Source organism: Macrotis lagotis, chromosome X, assembly GCF_037893015.1.
Source record: "Macrotis lagotis isolate mMagLag1 chromosome X, bilby.v1.9.chrom.fasta, whole genome shotgun sequence".
NCBI lineage: Eukaryota > Metazoa > Chordata > Mammalia > Peramelemorphia > Peramelidae > Macrotis > Macrotis lagotis.
In genome coordinates this window covers 646,445,916-646,465,641 of record NC_133666.1, presented here as the reverse complement: position 1 = coordinate 646,465,641, position 19,726 = coordinate 646,445,916, and the positions used below count along the sequence as shown (strand labels likewise).

Here is a 19,726-nt window from a genome sequence, read left to right as displayed (position 1 = left end):
AACAAACAGATGAAGCTAAAGGTGGTATAATCCTGACTAAACAGGAACAGAAGAGATAACAGTTCACCTCCCTCCTAAGTTAGGGAGTAGAGTAGGGCTTGACTAGACGTGATAAAGGAAGTTCACCAGGTCAAGGTGGAATTGGGGTGGAGGAGGGAATTGATGTATAAACAAAAAAATCAATATAAGTTGCCCAAGTAACCAAAAACGACACCATGTGTCCATGAAACTGAAGTACAGCTTTTTTTTTTCCAGAGGATCATCCCAAAGGACCTGACTCTTACTTTATATAGAATTTTAACAAAGTTATCTGGTTTCCCAGTCCAAAGTAGTAGAATGGGCAAAAGGGAGAGCACTGCGCTAAGGGGAACAACCACAGGGGACAGCTGGTATCCTGGTAGGGAGGAAGAGACAGGAGAAAGATAAGAAACAGAGGAAAGCAGGCAACCCAATGTCACGGGGGCCATTCTGTCGAGAAGACCACACATGAAAATCCAAGGCTGTGGAGAGCAATGTGTGTACTCATCCTCCAAAAAAAAATGACATCACAAAGAGGAAAGAGGGGAATACCAAGAACTGTCCCGTTCTTAAAAGTCATCTGCTCTGTCTCTCACACAATTTTTACAGCATTTATCCCCGCCCCCTCCTGTTGGCCCACCACATTTATGTATGTATGTATGTATTTTGTTTATTTATTTATTTGGGTTTTTGCCAGAAAAATGGGGTTAATTGGCTTGCCTAAGGCCACACAGCTAGGTAATTATTAAGTGTCTGAGGCCGGATTTGAACTCAGGTACTCCTGATTCCAGGGCCAGTGTTCTCTATCCAATGGGCTACCTAGCCACCCTAGCCCACCACTTTTAAGGCCAGAGCAACCCTGCCCCTTACCTCTCCTCCTCCCCTTCCAAAAGCTTCCGATATGCATTGATTTCCATGTCCAGCGCAAGCTTGACATCCAGCAGCTCCTGGTATTCAGTCAGCTGCTGCTGCATCTGGTCCCTCATCTCTGTCATTTCCCGCTCCTTGGCATCCAGCATCTTGCGGAACTTCTCCCGCTCCCCACCCAAGATCTCCTCCAGTTCACGGATTCTATCTTCTGCTGCGCTGGCCTGTGGTTTCACAGAATGTGGTTAGTCCAACTGTTCAGACTCCATGTAGAACAAGAAACCTGAGAGCCCAAAGGAGGCAACAAAGGAGGAAAAAAATAGCTAATCCTAAAGGTGAGGTGTGAGCCCAAGAAGATAAGAAAGCAGCCACTCTTCTTACACCAAGCTCACTGACAGTAGTGAGTCAGCCTCAAACCCAGGGATGGGAGCCCTCAGGGCTGTTCTGAGTACTCCTCTCCCTTACCTCTCATATCCAAACTTTCACTCTCCCAGATCAACTTCCTCTCTATAACCTCTCTGCATGATTACCCTGCCCTCCTACCACCCCACCACCACTACCACTCCACAGTCTGGCCCCCAGGGTTCTCAGTCTCATCACTGCCAGAATAATCCTTAAGCAAAGACTACTCCCTGTGCAGAACTCACCAGGGCTCAGTTCCCCTTGGACTATCCAATAAGCCTGAAGCTCTTCTGCCTGGCATTCAAGGTCCTCTACAATGGGCTAGGAAAGCACGCTAGCCTCCCCTGTCCCTGACATTCACCAGGACACCTTCCTCTTTCTGGGTCCTTTGTCCCATGTGTCTACAGCAGCATTTCTCAGTGCAGTCAAGAAAGAGGTCAATTGTTTTTACTATAATCTAAAATGCTATTGATTATTAATCTCCTCTTCCCTTTTTCAACTACATATTTGCGTGAAGCTAGGTTTTCCTCATATTCTTCAACCAGAGAAGGAAAAAAAATCACAATAGCCAATATCACTAGGTGAATGCTACTGTTTTTGAGGCATTGTGTGAAGCAAAAGAAGTTCTAGGAATTCAGCTTCTATTAGGTTGCAAATTCATGATAACTGAAAAAATATATAAAGCAATGTAATTCTTGTTAATTTTAATTTTGGAAAAATTACTTTTTTGTGTGTAATGGATTTATTATTTTAAATGAATACTTTTAAAATATATCTATTTTGATTTCTAATCCAGTAAATGGTGACAGGCCCAGCCCACACAAGGCTACATAAGTCCTGTCATTTTTAAGAGTATAAAGGGGTCCGGAGACCAAAACACTTGAGAACCTTTACCTCACCAGGGAGCTGCATTACAATGGGCCACTGAGTATCTAGCATGTAACTTATGGATTTCATGTGGGCAAGATGTGTGTCCAATATAAACTAGTCTGCTCTCCCTGGCTCTGAACACATTAACATACATAAAAGTAATTTGAATTAAGTCAGGTTAGGAGACTGACCCCCCCCCAGGTCCTTCACATTCTGAAACCCAAATTTCTTCACAAATAAAATGCAGTGACTTTTGTTTTCAGTTAAGTGCATTTTTTTTGTTGTTAATCAAAATTTCTGTTCATCAAAGCACTGTAAAAAACTATGAGCACCTCAATTATTTTAATGAGTCAAGCTAGAGAAAAAACATTGGTTTTTTTTTTTTGAGCCACAGAGGAATGAGCAAGGCACCAATGTTGAATGATTTCCAGAAAGGCGGAGGCCTGGCAGCCTGAGGTCAGACAGTTCTCCAAGAACAGGCGGCACATATCTAAATGCCAGAAAGGAACCCAAGAGTATGATGCAAAGCAGGAGGTCAAGAGACCCAGGGCATCACCTGTTTCTGGAGGCCAGAGAGCTGATAGCTGAGAGATTCCACTCTCATGCGGGCTTCCTTCAGCTCCTCCCGAGCTGCACTGGCTGCCTTGTCGTTTTGGTCAGAGCACAGTTTGGCATTCTCCAGCTGGAAGAGGAAAGGAGGGAGAACACACCATGACAGGTCACTTAAAGGAAAGCAGACCCCTGTTCCTAACAGAAGCCTGAGTTTTCCCTACATGGGACTGCCCACCTGCCTTTACCCTCATACCCATCTAGAGCCTTTGGGCAATAGTCCTCTTCAGAGAACACAAGGAGTAGGAATACAAAGATGTGGCAAGTGGGAGAACCATGCTCCCACAATCAAAGAGAATGGTCAGAAGCTGCTGTTGGGACCACCAGGACCACTACTATAAAATGGACAAGTTTTTACACATACCCTTGCCTCCTCAGGTTGCCCTTGGTTGCTCATTTTAGCCTGACTATTCTTCAATAAAAGTATAGGTGCTGAGGAGCTAGGAACTCCTCTGGGGTTGATTTTACAGGAACTAATCCCTCCAGCTTAAAGATGCACAATGTTGGGGGCAGCAGGCTCCCTTGATCATACCTTGGCCTGATAAGTCTGCTCCAGCTCCATCTTGTATATCCTCACTTGCTCATCATGCTGATTACGAAGGTCCTCCAAGGCCTGTGCCATCTTGAATTCATATTCCTGTTGACGGCTGCTATCAACCTCTACTAAACGACGCTCATGACTTTTACGAGTCTCTCGTACCTCCTAGCCCAAGACAGAAAAGGGGAATTATTGGAAATCATTTGTGTACTTCTCAGTTAAAAGGCAGAAAGCTGAAAGCTCCTTTGCTTTCTCTTCTAAGAAGTATCAAAATAATGAAATGAACTGACCCAAACTTTCAATAAGAATCCTTGTTCTGTCACAGATGTGAATAGCAAGAAAGAGAGAAGAGGCTAACTAGGAAGAAATCCTTTAAGGCACTGACAATAGAAGTGCCCTTATTCACTTCAGAAAACAAAGTTGCCATTTCCTTGGTTGTGCCTCATTGGACACAACTATAGATTTCTTTTTTAATTTGTTCTACAAGGATTAGATGCTTAATGTGTACAAAGTACCAGGTGCCAAATACTAATGGGAAAAAATTCAAAAAGAATATAGCCATCACCCCAAAGTCAAGTCCCGACTCCAGTTAGGTGAGGCTGTTTGGGCCCAAAACCTACCCACACTGATAAGTGCACTTTCTTCTCTCTAATTTCTAAATATACTGGGAGCCTTGAGAGAGTAAAGAAGAGAGGCTGTCAAGGTAGCCAGCTAAAAGGAGACAGAGGAATGTCAGGGGATCTTGGAGGAGCAACAGGCTTTCAAGGGTAGAAGTCTTGACTCCTTCACAATATGCTGAAAGTTGCTATAGCCCATGTTCCAGAGATCAAGGAGAAAGTAGAAGAAAGGGGGCCCAACAAATCCAATTAGGCAGTCAATTCCCTAAACCACTCTGAATCCTTGCTTCACAAGATAAAAGGCCTAAACTACCTCTTCGAAGATGTTCTTCCGAAAGTCTAGCTCCTCCTGCAAGCTCTGGTAGCGATTCTCCAAGTCCACTCGTGTCAGTGTCTCCTTTTCCAACTGCTTTTTCGCCACGGCATGACCATCTTCTGCCTAATATTGGGGGTTGAATCCAACATGCTCAGTCAGGTACCTTCCCTCCCACTCCCCCAGACCCACTTCACCCAAACCACCTTCCAGGGGCTCATGGGTCTCACTGTACCAATCCACAGGCCACATCAGAGAGCAAACACACCTCAGACCTTGAGTATTGGTGGGAAGAACCCTTAATGTAGTAGCCTCATAAAATGTGTTGGAATCACAGAACAGAATTTATTACTTTTGTGCCCTGAGCAAATTCTTCCACCTCTCAATTTCCTCATTTTTAAATGGGGACAAGAACTACTTCATAGGTTAAGGATCAAACTAAGATGTTAGATTCTGTGAGTGTGAATGCTCTGTGAATGTCAGTTTTAGGACTGAGAAAACTAAATGTAATTATGACTAAAGACATGGCCTCTCACATAGCTGCCATCACTGGCTTCATACTCTGGCTCTGCATAAACACTTATCTCATACCAGGCCATTCACCCAACCATTTTCAAGGTTGCACAGGCATGCAGTCCCAAGTTCCCACTTCAGAAGCTGCCTGGAGTCCCAAAAGGTGTCCCCCAACTGGTCTCACTCCAGTGTCTCTTATGACCAGGAATGAGTTAAAGTTAAATGACAACAAAAAAACATGAAAAAAGCAGACACTGCTGCAAGCAGCCAGGCAGCCAGGTCCACTGACCCACACTGGCCCCCAAGGAAGCTGAAGCCTCTACCTTAGCCAGCTGGGCCCGGAGCTCAGCCACATCATTCTCCAAATTTCGTTTGTCACTCAGAGCAGCGGAAAGCTCAGCCTCACTCCGGTGAAACAGGGACTCAAGGTCCTTCACACGGCCCTGGGCAACAGTCAGATCTCCATCCTTCTTCTTACAGCTGAAATTCAAGCAGAAATGCTTGAGTAAAATGGGGTGAGTAAAGGAGAGAGAGTGAAGGACTCCATCATGGCCTAAGTCTGATAACCACAAGAGGCAAAAGACCAAGCTGTGAATTGAGAGTCAAGAGTCTCCAGTTCTAGTTCAGCTCTCCCCGGTCTCTAATTTAACTGTGCCACCACTGGTCCATCACTTCCCTTTTCTATATGTCATATCTATGTAAAATGGGAGATTGCTTGATCAATCTAAAAACATAAAGTTTCAATACATATGAAGTTTTTTTTTTAAAAAAAGTCTGAGTTTAAAATCACACAAAAAGCAATAAATATTGAGAAAAAAATGGAGATTTTAATAAATATCCAATTGGAGGTTATGGTAAGTACACATCTTATTCTCTTTAAGCCATAACACTAAGTACCCAGAAAAACTTTTCTCGAGCCACTTCAAATGGACATAATAGTAAGTGTCTAAAGACAAGTTCTCATGGGTCAGCTAAGGTAACAGATAAAATACCACCACCTCTAACCTAAGAGTGAGAAGGAAAATCACCTGTAAGCTTTGTTCCTTATTACCTGTATAACCTTGGATAGGTCCCTTCTCTTCTTATCTTCAGTGGTTTCTTTCAAACTACATTATCTCAAGTCCCATTTAATTCTGTGATCTGAGTCCCTGTTCACTCCACTCACCCAGTGCTATTTTAAGACCTGAACAGGAAAAGGGGGTCAATTCCAAGGCTAATGATGATACTGGCTCTGATGAATCTAATGATAAACCCAACAGGTTTTCTTCCCTGAAAACCTACTGGATAGGGGTAGCTAGGTGGCACTGTGGATAGAACACAGGCTCTGGAGTCAGGAGGACCTGAGTTCAAATCAGACCTCAGATTACCCAGCTGTGTGACCTTGGGCAAGTAACCCATACCTTGCCCCCCCCCAAAAAAAGGAAAAAAGAAAACCTACTAGTATGGTAGGACCCCCTTTGGCAGCACTTCTTAAATAACTAGTTTGCAAAGCCTCCCAACCAGGGAGTGGCTTGACCAATCACAGAGGGATATATGATGAGACACAGTCTAATTAACCTACAGAAGGGGCCTGGCACCTACTGGAGAGAAGGCACAGATCAGCTAACCCAGGTATCACTGCGTTAAAGAACATGAAGGGGTTGGAGTTTAAGGCCTACTACAGCCAAGAGTAACTCAATTACTGTTGTATAGGCCCAAACCAGCCTCTCCCAGGTCCCACCAGCAGAGGGCAATGGGCTCAACACAGGATCACCCAGGTCAGCAACTCCTATAGGCTCTCAGGGAGCTCTAGTAGTAACTTGCCCAGCTTTGGCAAATTTAGTGGTTGTGTGATCATCCCCCTTAAAGAGCCTTCTTCCCAAGTGATCAAAGGGAAGCCTGTCCTGCCTGAAGCCAGGGTCTGGCCTAGGTATCCTCAGGGAACCCATCAGCTCTGGGATATGCTGGGTCAGTGGGCGGATTCCCAGGTGAAAAAGGGACTGGAATTTCAGGGGAAGGACATGAAAGGACAGGGAGGAGCTTCTCACAATATTCCTGGAGCTAACTGTTGGAACACATGGGAAGGAAAGGTCAATGCTCTAGGTAGGGCTCATCCCATGTTGTAGAAGGGAAAAAAAGCTCCAGTAAAGTGACCTGTCCCACCCAGGTCACACATTTCAGCCTGGGCACCCACCTACCCATGCCCTTCTGATTCCAAGTTCCATTTTTCCCCATCATATTAACCCAGATATACATCCAACTGGACTCTGGGCTGCAAAGAGGCCCCAAGGTAGCTTTCCAGTTTCTGTAGAATTATCACTAAACACTGGCCTTGGGACTGAGTACTGAGAGATAAGCAAACCCCCTCATTGGGAGAGGCAGCCCTGGCAAAGCATTCTCCAAGAGGTCTGTCACAATCCCCTGGGTATCAGAAGGATAACTAGGGCCTGAAGACCACCTCCAGAGCATGGTTTCTCACACCTCCCAGGGTTTTGAAGGGTACAAACCAAATTTTGTTCGAGACAAAATGAGAAAAAAGGGTAGAGAGCAAAGAGGGCCAGACTTAAAATGACGAGTCCCCATCTACCACCTTAGGCTCCATGCAAAGAGACTGACTGTACTCACATCTCCAAGCTCCCCCAACTCTAAATCTATGCTCCTAGGGCCAAAGGACTAAAGTTTCTACCCATCACTGCTCAATTCTGGTCTGGTACAGGCTGAACTAAACAGGACTCCTTGGACCCCTTTTCCCTCAGAGGGGAGTGACAGACTCACAATCACACAGGTCAGGTTGAGCTGCTCCCATAATTATCTGCCCACAGAATCCACTTCCCAAGAAAAGCTGTCACAGGCAGCAAAAAAAATGTCTGTTGAGATAAAGCAACCTAGCAGCATTTCAGGGACAACAGGGCATAACTGGGGGGTGGAGGTGGGGGAACCAGCTGATACTCTGAGGATACTTGAGAGCCAAAGAATCCACAGATTAAGCTGGCAACTAAGAGATCTGGGTTCTAGGTCCAATTCTTCTAGCTAACTGTACAGATTTAAAAATCCTTTTATGCTGAAACAAAACATTAGCTAACATTTCCCTCTAAAACCCTTTCTAAAAACTTTGGGAAACATTCCTAGGACAAAAATGCTTTTCTTATGGAGATAAATTAAGGATAATTGAGCAAAGGATTATTTTGGCAAAGAAATCTGATCTGTTCAAAATGTTGCCCACCAGCCCTGAACAGACTCATCTATCTCCACAGAGAAAGAGTTAAGATATTAATTTAAGGGAGAAGGTCCCTTTGTCTTACCGAATGGGAATGGTAACTTGGTTACTCAACCAACTAGGTTAACTCAGACTGCATTTTAACATCAATTCCTTCAAATGGGGCAAAGTCACTTTGGGGGGGCAGGGGTGACAACCAGTTTGAACATTTCTATTTCTCTCTCTTTCTTGCTCCAATCAGGGTTAAGTGACTTGACCAGAGTCACACAGCTAGACTTAAGTTCAAATCCATATTTCATCAGTAATAAATAAATTTTTTGATAGGCTAGTACCTAAATGCAGGTACTATATTTGTGTAGTATTTTTTTCTTCAAAACATTTGATGTCACAACCTCAGACAATTCATTATTCCTGTTTCTCAATTCAGTTTCCCTATTTGTAAAATGAGGAAAGTAAGTTAGATTCTGGATGTTTAGAGGATTCCCTGGGGCTGTTTACCCTGGATGACCAATCAGGACTCCACTTCCTCCATTCTCTAGGAAGCCCAGGGATGTGGAAGGGAAGATGAGGGGAGAGTCTGTTTGCCTGCAGATAATAGTTTTTGACAGGTAGATAATAGTTTTTGACAGATTTCTGGCCCAATAAATAACTAATAACTCCACCTCCTGCCCCTCTCTGGGTATTGATACAAACTGTTCCATGCCTGGAATGTGTTCCTCCTTCATCTATCTCAGAGATCTTTTCTTCCTTCAAGACAACTCAATTTTCACCTCCTCCTTAATTCTCTACATTCATCAAGCTGGGGTGATTAGGAATCCCTGATCCTCCTCACTGCCAAATGTGTCCTCCTTCCTCAAATTTCCTTGCACTACTCTAGCATTACACTGGTGCCCAACCTGAGTCCCATGGGTTTTTGTCTTTGTATGCCCTGGCCCTGCCTCATTGCCTTGGACAGAGAAGTAGCTCACTAAGTATGTTGAAGACAGAATTATCAGATGCCTGACTACTGTATTATCTACTAGTTCAGTACTACCCTTTACTTTGAACTTTAAAAGGTCTATAATCCCTTCATTGCTAGGGAGTACAAGGTCCTTCAGCCCATAATAGGCACTTGTATGAAGTTGACTGGCCCACAAATGCCCCAGTACTCATTGGTGACCGGCCTTCACATGAAGAATGTTCTTCCAACTGTGTCCTCATCCCCCTGTTGTGCATACAGGCCAATGTGGGAGGTTCAGCCAGAACATCTACCTCTGGGCAAAGTCTAAAGAGGCAAGGGTCGCCTCCACTCAAGTCCAGACATAATTCAAAGACCCTTAATGGAGGGAGCAAGGAAGGACTGAAAAATATCAGGATGAAGAAAGTAAACCTTCCATGTGGATGAATTTGTTAATAAAAAGCATTTATCTGTGTGAAAAACGTTGTGCTAAATGGTAGCTATTCAAAAAAATTTTCCGCTTTGACGCCCCCCCCCCCATAGCATTTGAGAAACTGGGTGCCTGGCCTTCTAAATCTTCCTGCTGTTCTCATCCCTTTAGTCAAGCAGGGTAGACTGTTCTCTATAAGTAATAGAGCACAGGCAGCTCTGCTAGAACATAGCTTTCAAAAAACATGAGTTTGTTCCAACACAGTCATTATTAGGGAACACTTAAAGCAGAACTCCAGTTTGCTTTTGCACAATGCAGAAACAGTGCAAAAAACGGCCACATTTCACAATGACTCACAAGCTACAACCCTTCCAAAAGCTAGCTCCAGGTCTTTGTCACCAGAGAGAGCCACTAGATAGTCTATCTTCACTGGATAGTCTATCTTCAAGTACACAAGGAGCTGCCAAGAGAAGGACTGGTCCCCTCTTTCTTGCCCCTCCCCCTCATCTCCTTTCCTAATCATTTAATATTTATAAGACTAGTGTCATTTTTATTAGTGTTTCACCAACAAAGTTTCTGAGCACTTTGTCCCCGTCTCATCTCACACCATGAGCTCTGTGGTTTTTATTGCATGATTTTGCACAGCACAATGCTTTTGGAAATCTAATCCTATGGAATTGCACCTTCCACCCCCTAATTGATCTATTTTCTAAGCATGGGTCTTCTTAACAAGGAACCCCTTATATAATTGAAGCCATGGAATGGATGTGAAGTACTCCCACAGAGTTCAGTAGACCAGATGGTTTCTTGCCATGGCAAGCCTGTCAGCACTGGAGTTGCTTTAATTAGGCCTAAATTATACCAAGTCAAAACCACTTACTTTTTATTGACTTCATCAAGTTCTGCTCTTAATTTTCCTATTTCAATCTGAAGCTTGGCTCTTTCCCTGGCCGTCTCATCCAGGACTCTGCGAGCATCCGCCAACTCGGACTCATAGAGGACCTTGATTCCGCTTACCTAGGAGAAGGAAAGAAAGAAACCCTAAAGGGAAAGTACACAGATGATGCCTCTGGGGAGAAAGAAGCAAGAGAAGTTGAAGTCAGCCAGCTCCAGGCATCTTAGATGAGAAATACCTCATTAGGCAAATCATCCTAGAGCCAGGCTCTCTAAAGTCCCTCCCCCTTCTTCCATAAAGCCAACCTCTGAGAGTGAAAGATGCTACTTTCTCCAGAATTCAGGATCTGCCTCTCTACATTCCAATGCAAATAATCAGCACCTCAGAAACCCACCAGAAAATACAAAGAACCCCAAAGTTTTCTAGTTCAATTTTTAACATAGTCTCAAAAACTCTGGAAGGTAGGTACTATCATTATTTTCATTTTACAGATAAGGATACCAAGAACACAGAGGTGAAATGACTTGTCTAGGATCACATTGCTGGTAAAGTATACAAGGCAGGATTTGAACTTCTGACTTCCAGGGTCGTGTGTGTGTGTGTATACAAGTGTATACATACATACATACATACATACATACACACAGTAGTATCCCACAATGGCAGGAATCTCACCAAACTTATCTTTGCATGCTCAATATCCAGACATTATAAAAAGATGGCTGTGCCAATAAGGGTTTGAGTTGAAAAAGCCATTGATTCGAGTAAATACATTTTCAAAACAAAACCATCAGAACAATTGACTTATCACACAACCTAAACTCTGTCTCAGAGCTGTGGACAAACACTCTAGTAGAGAGGGCGGAGCATTTCCTAAGAAGGAAAATTTGGCTGGTGGCCCTGAATCCTTAATTATCTGCGTCTACTGTCCCTTGGCAACCGAGGCTAGTCATGTTCCTGCTCCCCAGCTACACTTATTGCCTCAGTCTCTGGTTGTGCACATATGTAGGAGCCTGCCCTCTTACAGATCTTCACAATTAAGGTTATGACCTCCTGGGGGGCAGCAATGTGGAGCATGTCCTGTTTCTCTCCCTCCCACCTCCACCTCTGATGGCCAGGTTTCTGGCTAGGATTCAATAAACAGCAGTTGCCTGAAGACATGAAGAAAAATCCAAGAGAATAAAGTGGTCACTGCACAACTGGAGAAGATGCTCTAGGAGACTGGGTTATCAACTCAGTGGCAGGAGCTCTGAAAGGCCAGCAAGCTAACCTTAGTCAAGGCACAAGTATGCCAGCAAACAGGATCACGATAGGGCCTTAGGGTCAGAATTTCTTGACACAATTCATAGCTCTGCCTCTCAGCTAAACCAATAACTAAATCTCTGCGCCAGAATTCAGTTTTCTCATCTATAAAATGAGAGGCAGTATGGCATGTGGAGGTACGTTGAACTCAAGAGCCCGAGTTTAGATCAGTCTTTCCCATTAAACCAAGTTCCTTCCCACCTCTATGCCTCTGTTGTGTAGATGAGCGACAATACACAGCTAACTTCAGAGTTGGGTAGAAAGTCCTCTACAAACTGTAAAGCCCTTTAATGAGGTCAGTCAGTTTTTCAGCTGGCCAGGGCCAAGAGAACTGGCTGTTCCAACCCAGCTATGCCCCCAAGAATGTGTGTAAGCCATGTCCCCAGGTCTAACATCTGGAAAGATGAGCAGCTCACCCCCCCCCTTGATTTTAACAAGGTCAGTAACAGGGGTTCAGAGGAAAACTCAGCCAACCCCTCCCATTCCTTAGAAAAAAAGACAAAAAAAGCATCTAACCACACACACACCCTCTCAAGAGGGCCCCCCCTCAAGAACTTGGTCTCCTGCTCTATACTATGGGCTTCTCCCCCACCCCACTAATCTAGCGCAACCAAACTTCCACATACAGTGGATACGATACCCACATCTTGTGCTGACTGCATGAATTACCCTGGGGGGGAGGGGGAAGACACATGTGGTGTGGAATGTGATACAGGAAAATATTTTAGAGGAATTTCTGCTTCTAATTCACAGCACAACACTAGGCACATTCCTTCTTCCTTACTAGGAGATACTATCTCCTCCACTGTGGAATAAAAGTGTTGAACTGTATCAATGTCTTCCCAAATTGTGTTCTGCACAATATGAATGAGGTTCTGCTGGTTAGCTCTCCAGTAAGAGTGTAAGCTCTCTGAGGGCTGGGATTGTATCTCTAACTTGCAGCACAGTTAGATACAAAATAAGCATTTAATAAATCCATGTTATCTGATTAAAGTTGTCAACCCCAGAAATGATTTCCCCTCAAATATTAAACAAAAAATTAAGAGGTCATAAGTGATTATCATATGCAGACTTTTTTTTAAGTCTTAATTCACTTTCTTCTTGACTTTCCTGCAGCATTTGACATTGTTGACCACCTCTCCTTCTTGAAGTTCTGCTCTCCCTCAGCTGTCTCTGGCTCTCCTACCAGTCCAGCTGATCTTTCTTGGTCTCCCAGGATCAATCACCATCATCATCCAGGTCATGCCCACTAACTATGGGTGTGCCCCAAGGCTTTATTCTGGGCCCTCTTCTATCTCTACACTCTTACTTGGTATCCTCATCACTACAGTCTCTCCAAGACTGTAAATTGCCAAGATGATGCTGACCTACATGGGTAAGAGTCCTCATTCCACATTATCCCAAAACCAATGAAATCCCTATCCCTAGGTCTACATTGATGACTCTCAGATGTATACAGCCAAAAATGATCTTTCTAAAGGGCACATAGGACCAAATTACTTCCTATTCAATAAACCCAATAGGTTCCCTATTATCTCCTCCAGGATCAAATGTGTAAGGTCTAGTTTGGCTTTTTAAAGTTCTTCCTACCCTTTCTGTCTTCTTACTTCTCTCCACAAACTCCAAAAAAACCAGTGAGTCTGCTATTCCTCCAATACAGGGTGACCCATTTCCTAGCATTTTCCTAGAATGCTCTTCTTGTTCATATTCATTTCTATCACCCCCCCTCCACAGGAAGCCTTTCTAGACACCCCTCTGAGATTCTCCCCAATCTGTCTTGTCTAGAGTTCATCTAGAGTCCAGTTGTTTGCAGGGCATTTCCTGTATTTGTCACTGTCTTTTGCCTCTCTTTGTTCCCCAGAGTTTAGCACAGGGCCTGGCATGCAGAAAGGGCCTAATAAATGTTTGACTTGATCCAGCCCTGATTAATTCTCTCTCCACCTTAGTCTATCTTCCACACACAGCTGGGAAAATGAATTTTCTAAAATACAAGTCTGACAATGCCTCCCCCAACTCAACAAATGGCATGGCTCCATCTTTCTAGCTGGCATGTTAAACCCTTCACAACTTGGTCCCTTCCTCCCTCCACAGACTGGCCAGAGAGTTGTCACTAGGCCTTGGCCCATCCCATCTGGAAGGCTCCCTCTATGTCTCTTGGGATCTCAAATCCTTCAAGACTCCACTCAAGCATCACCTTTTATAAACCATTCCTGATCTTCAGCTGCTAGTGCTCTCTCCCCCACAGCTGTCTTGTATTTATTCTGCACATAGACCCTGTACAGAGACCCATGTGCAGCTGTCCATCCCCCCCCCACACACAAACAACAGTCTGACACCCAGTAGATGCTTATTTACTTATTGAACCCTTAACTCCAGAATTTATCCCATTCAATTTCAACATAGATTAAAAACCCTTCATGATTCAAGGCCCTATGCTGAAGATACAAAGAGAAAAATAAGCTTCCTGCATTGTTCTCCAGAAGGAAGGATTTCTATCAATTATTTCAAAATTAAAAATGTTCCCTAGGTTTGAAACACTAGACAACCTTTACCAGCTTGTTCAGCTCCAAGTTCTATGATCCTGTAACCCAGGTTCTAAACAAGCTCAGGTGCTATTTGTGCAACCCTGGTCAAATCACATCCATTCTGGGGGGGGGGGGGGTTGGTTTACCAATTTCTGTAAAGGGCATCCAATAATCTCTGCATCAAATCCTTAATCTATCTTAAATGAAAGACTGTGAGCATTTTAAAAAGTAGTACACAAATATGAGCTTTTCAGTAATAAATTGGTAATAAAAACCATAGAGATTATTTTTCAACTCCACAGAAAAGTAAGGCCAAAAGGAAATATTCAATAAATGATAGCTTTTATTTACATAGTTTTTAAATTTCTAAAAGTTTGAAGGTTTGTTACGGTATTCAATTTACATTTAACAAGGAATCAAAGAGCCAGGGCTGAAGTCACATATGATTTTACAGATAGAGAAACTGAGACCCACAGGAATGATCTGACTTGTGCAGTGAGAGGTAAAGTTAGGACTAGAAGTCAGGTTCATCTCCCAGGGCCAAAGGATCTCTTTTCCACAATGCCTGAAATAGGACAGATTGCCAAAATGCTTTTTAACTTGGTTATTCATACTTTTATGTACAACAAATTAATGTGTTTCTGTCTAAACACTCATCCTTTTCCACAGGTGAAGTTTTTCCTGAAGAATGTTCCAAGGGCACTACAGTAAACTGCTGACAAAAGGTAAAAATTGTTTTTATTTGAATGCATGACAACCACAAACAGGTATGAGTAAATGTGTTGCCGCATGTATGTGCCATGGGCCACACATTCTCCTGACAGTTAAAATACACATACCTCCCCCCTTTCTGCAGGGAAAGAAAAGAACCAGAGACTGTCCAGGCTGACCATCTGCAACCCTGGAACAGACTATGTCACTCACCTAAAAATCAAGGAAGAGAAACCATCTTCCATTCTCAGGCCCTCCATGACCATTGATTCATTCATTCAAACATTTATTACCACCTCCTATTTGGTCTTTTTCCCACTCCCTGCTACCAAGCATTCAATCAAACAGAAAGTTTTCCTTCATCTCTCTCAGTGGACTCTGAGGTTAAATGCTATAAGGGTTCAAAAACAAGTTTTTAAAAGTACTAGGGAGGGGCAGCTAGGTGATGTAGTGGATAAAGCACTGGCCATGGAGTCAGAAGTACCTGGGTTCAAATTTGGTCTCAGACACTTAATAATTATCTAGCTGTGTGGCCTTGGGCAAGCCACTTAACCCCATTTGCCTTGCACAAAAACCTAAAAAAAATAAGTATTAGAGAGCTTACACCCTAGGGTGGAATCCTTACCACTCTACACCCATCCCAAGGGAAGATACCAAGGCTTTTCTGAAAAGATTCCCCCCAGCCTGGGTCTCTCTTCCTCCATAGTCAGGTTCAAATATCTTTCAGCGGCTTCCCACTACATGCAGGATAGTTACAGAAAATCCTGGAAAAACTGCAAGGGTCCTTTGAAAATTCTTAATTTAAGCTCCCTCAATTCAAAGATGAAAAAAATTGAGGTCAATCTCCTTAACCAGATATTGAATTATCCCAAAGTCCCTCCCTTTAAGCCTCTTCCCTCACTACTCTTCCAACCAAAATCTATTCCCATGTTGCTGCTCTCCACCTCAGCATCCTCATCTCTAAAATGGGAATGACAATTTCAATATTTCCCAGGAAGACCAAAGAACTGCTCTGCTGTTTAACTCTTTGGGCCTGATTCTTCAATTGTACCATCACCAACCAAAATCATTTTTTGCAGTTAATGTGCAGGAATGCAAGATGATAGCCAAGATCCCTTACAGCCCCAATAGGATCAAATGAGATAATGCTCTGTATAAATGGCAACTTCCTTTTATTATTTATTATTGTTACATTATTGCATCTGCTGAAGTCCCTCACGGTTCAAATGCCACAGCAAAAGGGGGGGGCTGTAGGATTGTTAGACTGCTATGTTGAGGGTCCTTTTTCATACTGCTTTTATACTAAATTCCATGGGAGACAACTTCTTTCCATGCCACTGGCCCCCAAATGATCTTCTCCAATGGACAGATGGGTTTACACTACTCTAGGCATATCTGACCCAAAAACAGTTTCCTCCTACCCCTGGCTGCCACAAAATCGTCCCAAAAGGGTAGGAAAAGCAGTCTAGTTTCATTTTTGATAGCTGGAGGATTCTGAGAATGGATCTTTACAAGTTACTTTATCTGCTTCAAATTGAACTTCTTCCTTAAAATACAGTCTCCTTAAGGACCGGACTGGAGTACTTTTTGCCGGTAGTAGACATGCATTCTATGTTGAACTGAATCGTAAAATTGACAATGGAAACCGTCCCAGCCAGTAAATCTCACATTTCCACAAAGTTTTTGGCACTTGCACATTTTACAACCTAATAAGAAGAGTTGCGAAAACGAATGCAGAAATGCTTCTGAATTGGATGGCTATATCAAATTCTCTTGGCCCAAACCCTTTCATTCAATAGGATTTTTCTTAGACTCCAACCAGTCAACTTCCAGTACTCAAATAGCTGCTGACATAATTCACCTCCCGGACGGGACACCTGGCACCTCACTTTGCAATCTTCCTAGCATTTACCCCCAGTTCTCCCTGAGTCATACCAGAGAGCAGAAGATGCCCGGATCCGATCCAGGATTTCCCTGTCTCTTTTATGCTACTCTTCATCATTATCTTCGGAAACCTCCTCTATCCTTCAAGGCTCGATTCAAAGGCTACCTCCTCCGAAGAGCCTTCTCGGGTTCCTCCGGCCAGGAAGTAACTCCTTCCTCTCATGAACCCCACCCACTCACCCCACCCTCGCCGGAGAGCGCCCAGGTGCCTCCCCGCGGGCACCCCACTCTTGTGTCCCGGGTGCCTAGCACACGCGCCACTTGTTGCAACAATGGCTACTTTGTAGCACGAAGCCGCGACCCATGTAAGCCGGGCACAAGCGCCCGGTGACACACGCTCCTCGGAGCGCGGGGCAGGGGCGCGGGATCTGCGTGGCGGGCTCCGGAGTTTCCTCGAGTGCCAAGGGCGGGGAGGGGGCGGGGAGGTGTCTCGCGCGGGCCGGATAGCGGGTAAACAGGGCACAGGAGACACTTCTCAGGGAAGCCAGAAATGTTTGCAGCTCGGAGAGGAGCGGCATCTTTTGGCTGACAAAGGGGCAGTTCGGCGGCGCCCTGACAAGGAGGGGTTGGGAGCCAAGGTCTGAGTTCAGATCCAGGTTCAAACCCTACCGAGGTCTTCCACCCGCAGGGCCCGGCGGGCGGCGCACAAGCTCCGTTCGGAGCCCTAAACTGAGCCCTCGGACCCCGGGGGCTCCGGGGACAACGCGCCCGGCACTCGGGGACCCCGGGGGCGCGCGGGGACAACGCGCCCGGCACTCGGGGACCCCGGGGGCTCCGGGGGCGCGCGGGGACAACGCGCCCGGCACTCGGGGACCCCGGGGGCGCGCGGGGACAACGCGCCCGGCACTCGGGGACCCCGGGGGCTCCGGGGGCGCGCGGGGACAACGCGCCCGGCACTCGGGGACCCCGGGGGCGCGCGGGGACAACGCGCCCGGCACTCGGGGACCCCGGGGGCTCCGGGGGCGCGCGGGGACAACGCGCCCGGCACTCGGGGACCCCGGGGGCTCCGGGGGCGCGCGGGGACAACGCGCCCGGCACTCGGGGACCCCGCGATCCAGGGGGCCGAGCTTCCCTCCAGCTCCCGCCCCTCCCCCAGCCTGGGACCCCCGCCGCGGCACAGGCTCCGCCCTCCCCCTCCGGGCGCCGGGGGGGGGGGGGTCCCGCGGGGCCCACGCGGGAGGGGGAGGGGAGCCCCGGCCCGGGCCGCACCTCGCGCGTGGTGACCTCCTCCTTCTCGGACACCTGCAGCAGCAGCCGGTCGTTCTCCAGCTCCAGCGCGCGCACGCGGTCGATGTAGTGCGCCAGGCGGTCGTTGAGCTCGCGCAGCTCCTCTTTCTCCTGCAGCCGCGAGATGCGCGCGGGCGACAGCGGCGTCCCGGGCCCGAGGCCCGAGGCCGAGCTGCGACTGGACAGCGGCGTGGCCATGGCGGGGCGGGGGCCGGCGGCCTGCCTCGGGCTCCCTCACTCGAGCGGCGGCTGCGGCGCGGGCGGGCTCCACGGGCTCATTCAATCCGGCGGGAGACCGGACTGCCAAGATGGCGGCCGCTGCCCGCCGCCGCCGCGCCGCGGAGCAGCCTGGGACTTGGAGTCCGGCCGCCGGGCTCGCTGAAGGGCCGCCAAATGGCCGCGCGCAGGGCACCCTGGGAGTTGTAGTTCCCCCGGACAAATCTCAGCGCGGGAGGGAGGGAGGGGCGCGGCCTTTTGTGAGCTGGCGGGCCCAGGGCGGGAATGGGGCGATGGGGATGCTCGGGGGCGCGGACGGGAGCCAACAAGCCGGCAGAAGGGACCGCGGCCCCGCGGCGACCTTGGGGAAGAAGTCCCCACCCGCTGCCAACGAAGGAGATCCAAACCCAAAGAGTTCAGGTTCCAGCTGAGACCGGCAGGTCCAGGGCCAACATTACTAAGTGCCCGCTGTACCCAGGCCCCGGGCTCAGGCTCCGCGGTTCTCCCCGATTCTGACAGCTCTTACCCCACCCGTTACAGAGGAAGAAACTGAGGCATGGGGGCAGCTAGTGGATAGAGGAGTCGGGAGGACCTGAGTTCAGATCCGGCCTCAGACACTTAATAATGAGCTAGCTGCTGGCCTTGGGCAAGCCACTGAACCCCGTTGCCTTGCAAAAGCCCAAAACAGAAAGAAACTGAGTCGTGCACGAATTCAATGACTTGCCCAGAGCCACACAGCTTGTGTATCTGAGTCACATTTGAACTGAGCCTCTGGAGATGGATAAGGACAGAAGCAGCTCTGCAGAGGCTGTGCAGAAAAGTGTCTAAAATGCCCATGCTTGTTGACCCAGAAATCCTCCCTGCTAGGTGCAAGTCCCCAAGGACATGATGATGATGATGATGATGATGTTTGTCCTTCCTTCTCCATGACTTCAGGGAGACAGGCCTATGAACTGGACTTGAGTGGGGTGGGGGCAGGGGTGCTAAGTCCTCAGCCTCACTTTTCCCTTCAGTGGCCAGATCTGAATCAGGACAACTGGAGATGGCTCTGGATGCCAGGCAAGCAGGGTTAAATGACTTGCCCAAAGTCTTACAGCTAGTAAATGTCTTATTTAAAAAAAAAAGCCAAGGAGATCAAGGTGGAGAGAAAGCTCCCCCATCCACCCATCCACCTACAGACAAGAAAATAGTTATAGCAGAGCTTTTTGTAAAGGCAAAGAATTTGAAACAAAATAAATTCCCATCTCTTAGGAATACCTAACAAACAGGAATAGGAATGCAATGGTGAATAACTGCACCCTGAGTAATAATGCTTAAGCCTTCCCCCTCTTGGTCATCTTCAATTTATACTGTACATAATTTCATTTGTATCTAGTGGGGGTTTTTTTAGTTTTTTTTCTTTTTTGCAAGGCAATGAGGTTAAGTAGCTTGCCCACAGCTAGGTAATTATTAAATTGTCTGAGGCTGGATTTGAACTCAGGTACTCCTGACTCCAGGGCCAGTGCTCAATCCACTGTGCCACCTAACCACCCAGTCTATAGTGGTTTTAATGTTGTCTTCCCTATTAAATTGTGAGCTCTTTGAGTTTGTCTTTGC

The 19,726-nt window shown here is 46.4% G+C and overlaps 1 protein-coding gene across 1 annotated transcript in view; it reads right to left on the bottom strand.

The window, feature by feature from the left end:
• LMNB2 (lamin B2) overlaps positions 1-18,277 on the bottom strand; it is a 30,275-nt gene extending 11,998 nt beyond the window's left edge. Inside the window, exons 1-7 of the mRNA XM_074204614.1 lie at positions 17,897-18,277; positions 10,191-10,327; positions 5,071-5,227; positions 4,235-4,360; positions 3,299-3,469; positions 2,714-2,839; positions 889-1,109 (exon numbers count right to left, since the gene is read on the bottom strand). Of these exons, the coding sequence (XP_074060715.1) occupies positions 889-1,109; positions 2,714-2,839; positions 3,299-3,469; positions 4,235-4,360; positions 5,071-5,227; positions 10,191-10,327; positions 17,897-18,112 (1,154 nt within the window). The 5' untranslated portion in view covers positions 18,113-18,277. The remainder of the gene's footprint in view (positions 1-888; positions 1,110-2,713; positions 2,840-3,298; positions 3,470-4,234; positions 4,361-5,070; positions 5,228-10,190; positions 10,328-17,896) is intronic.
• Between the last annotated feature and the right edge of the window lie 1,449 nt (positions 18,278-19,726).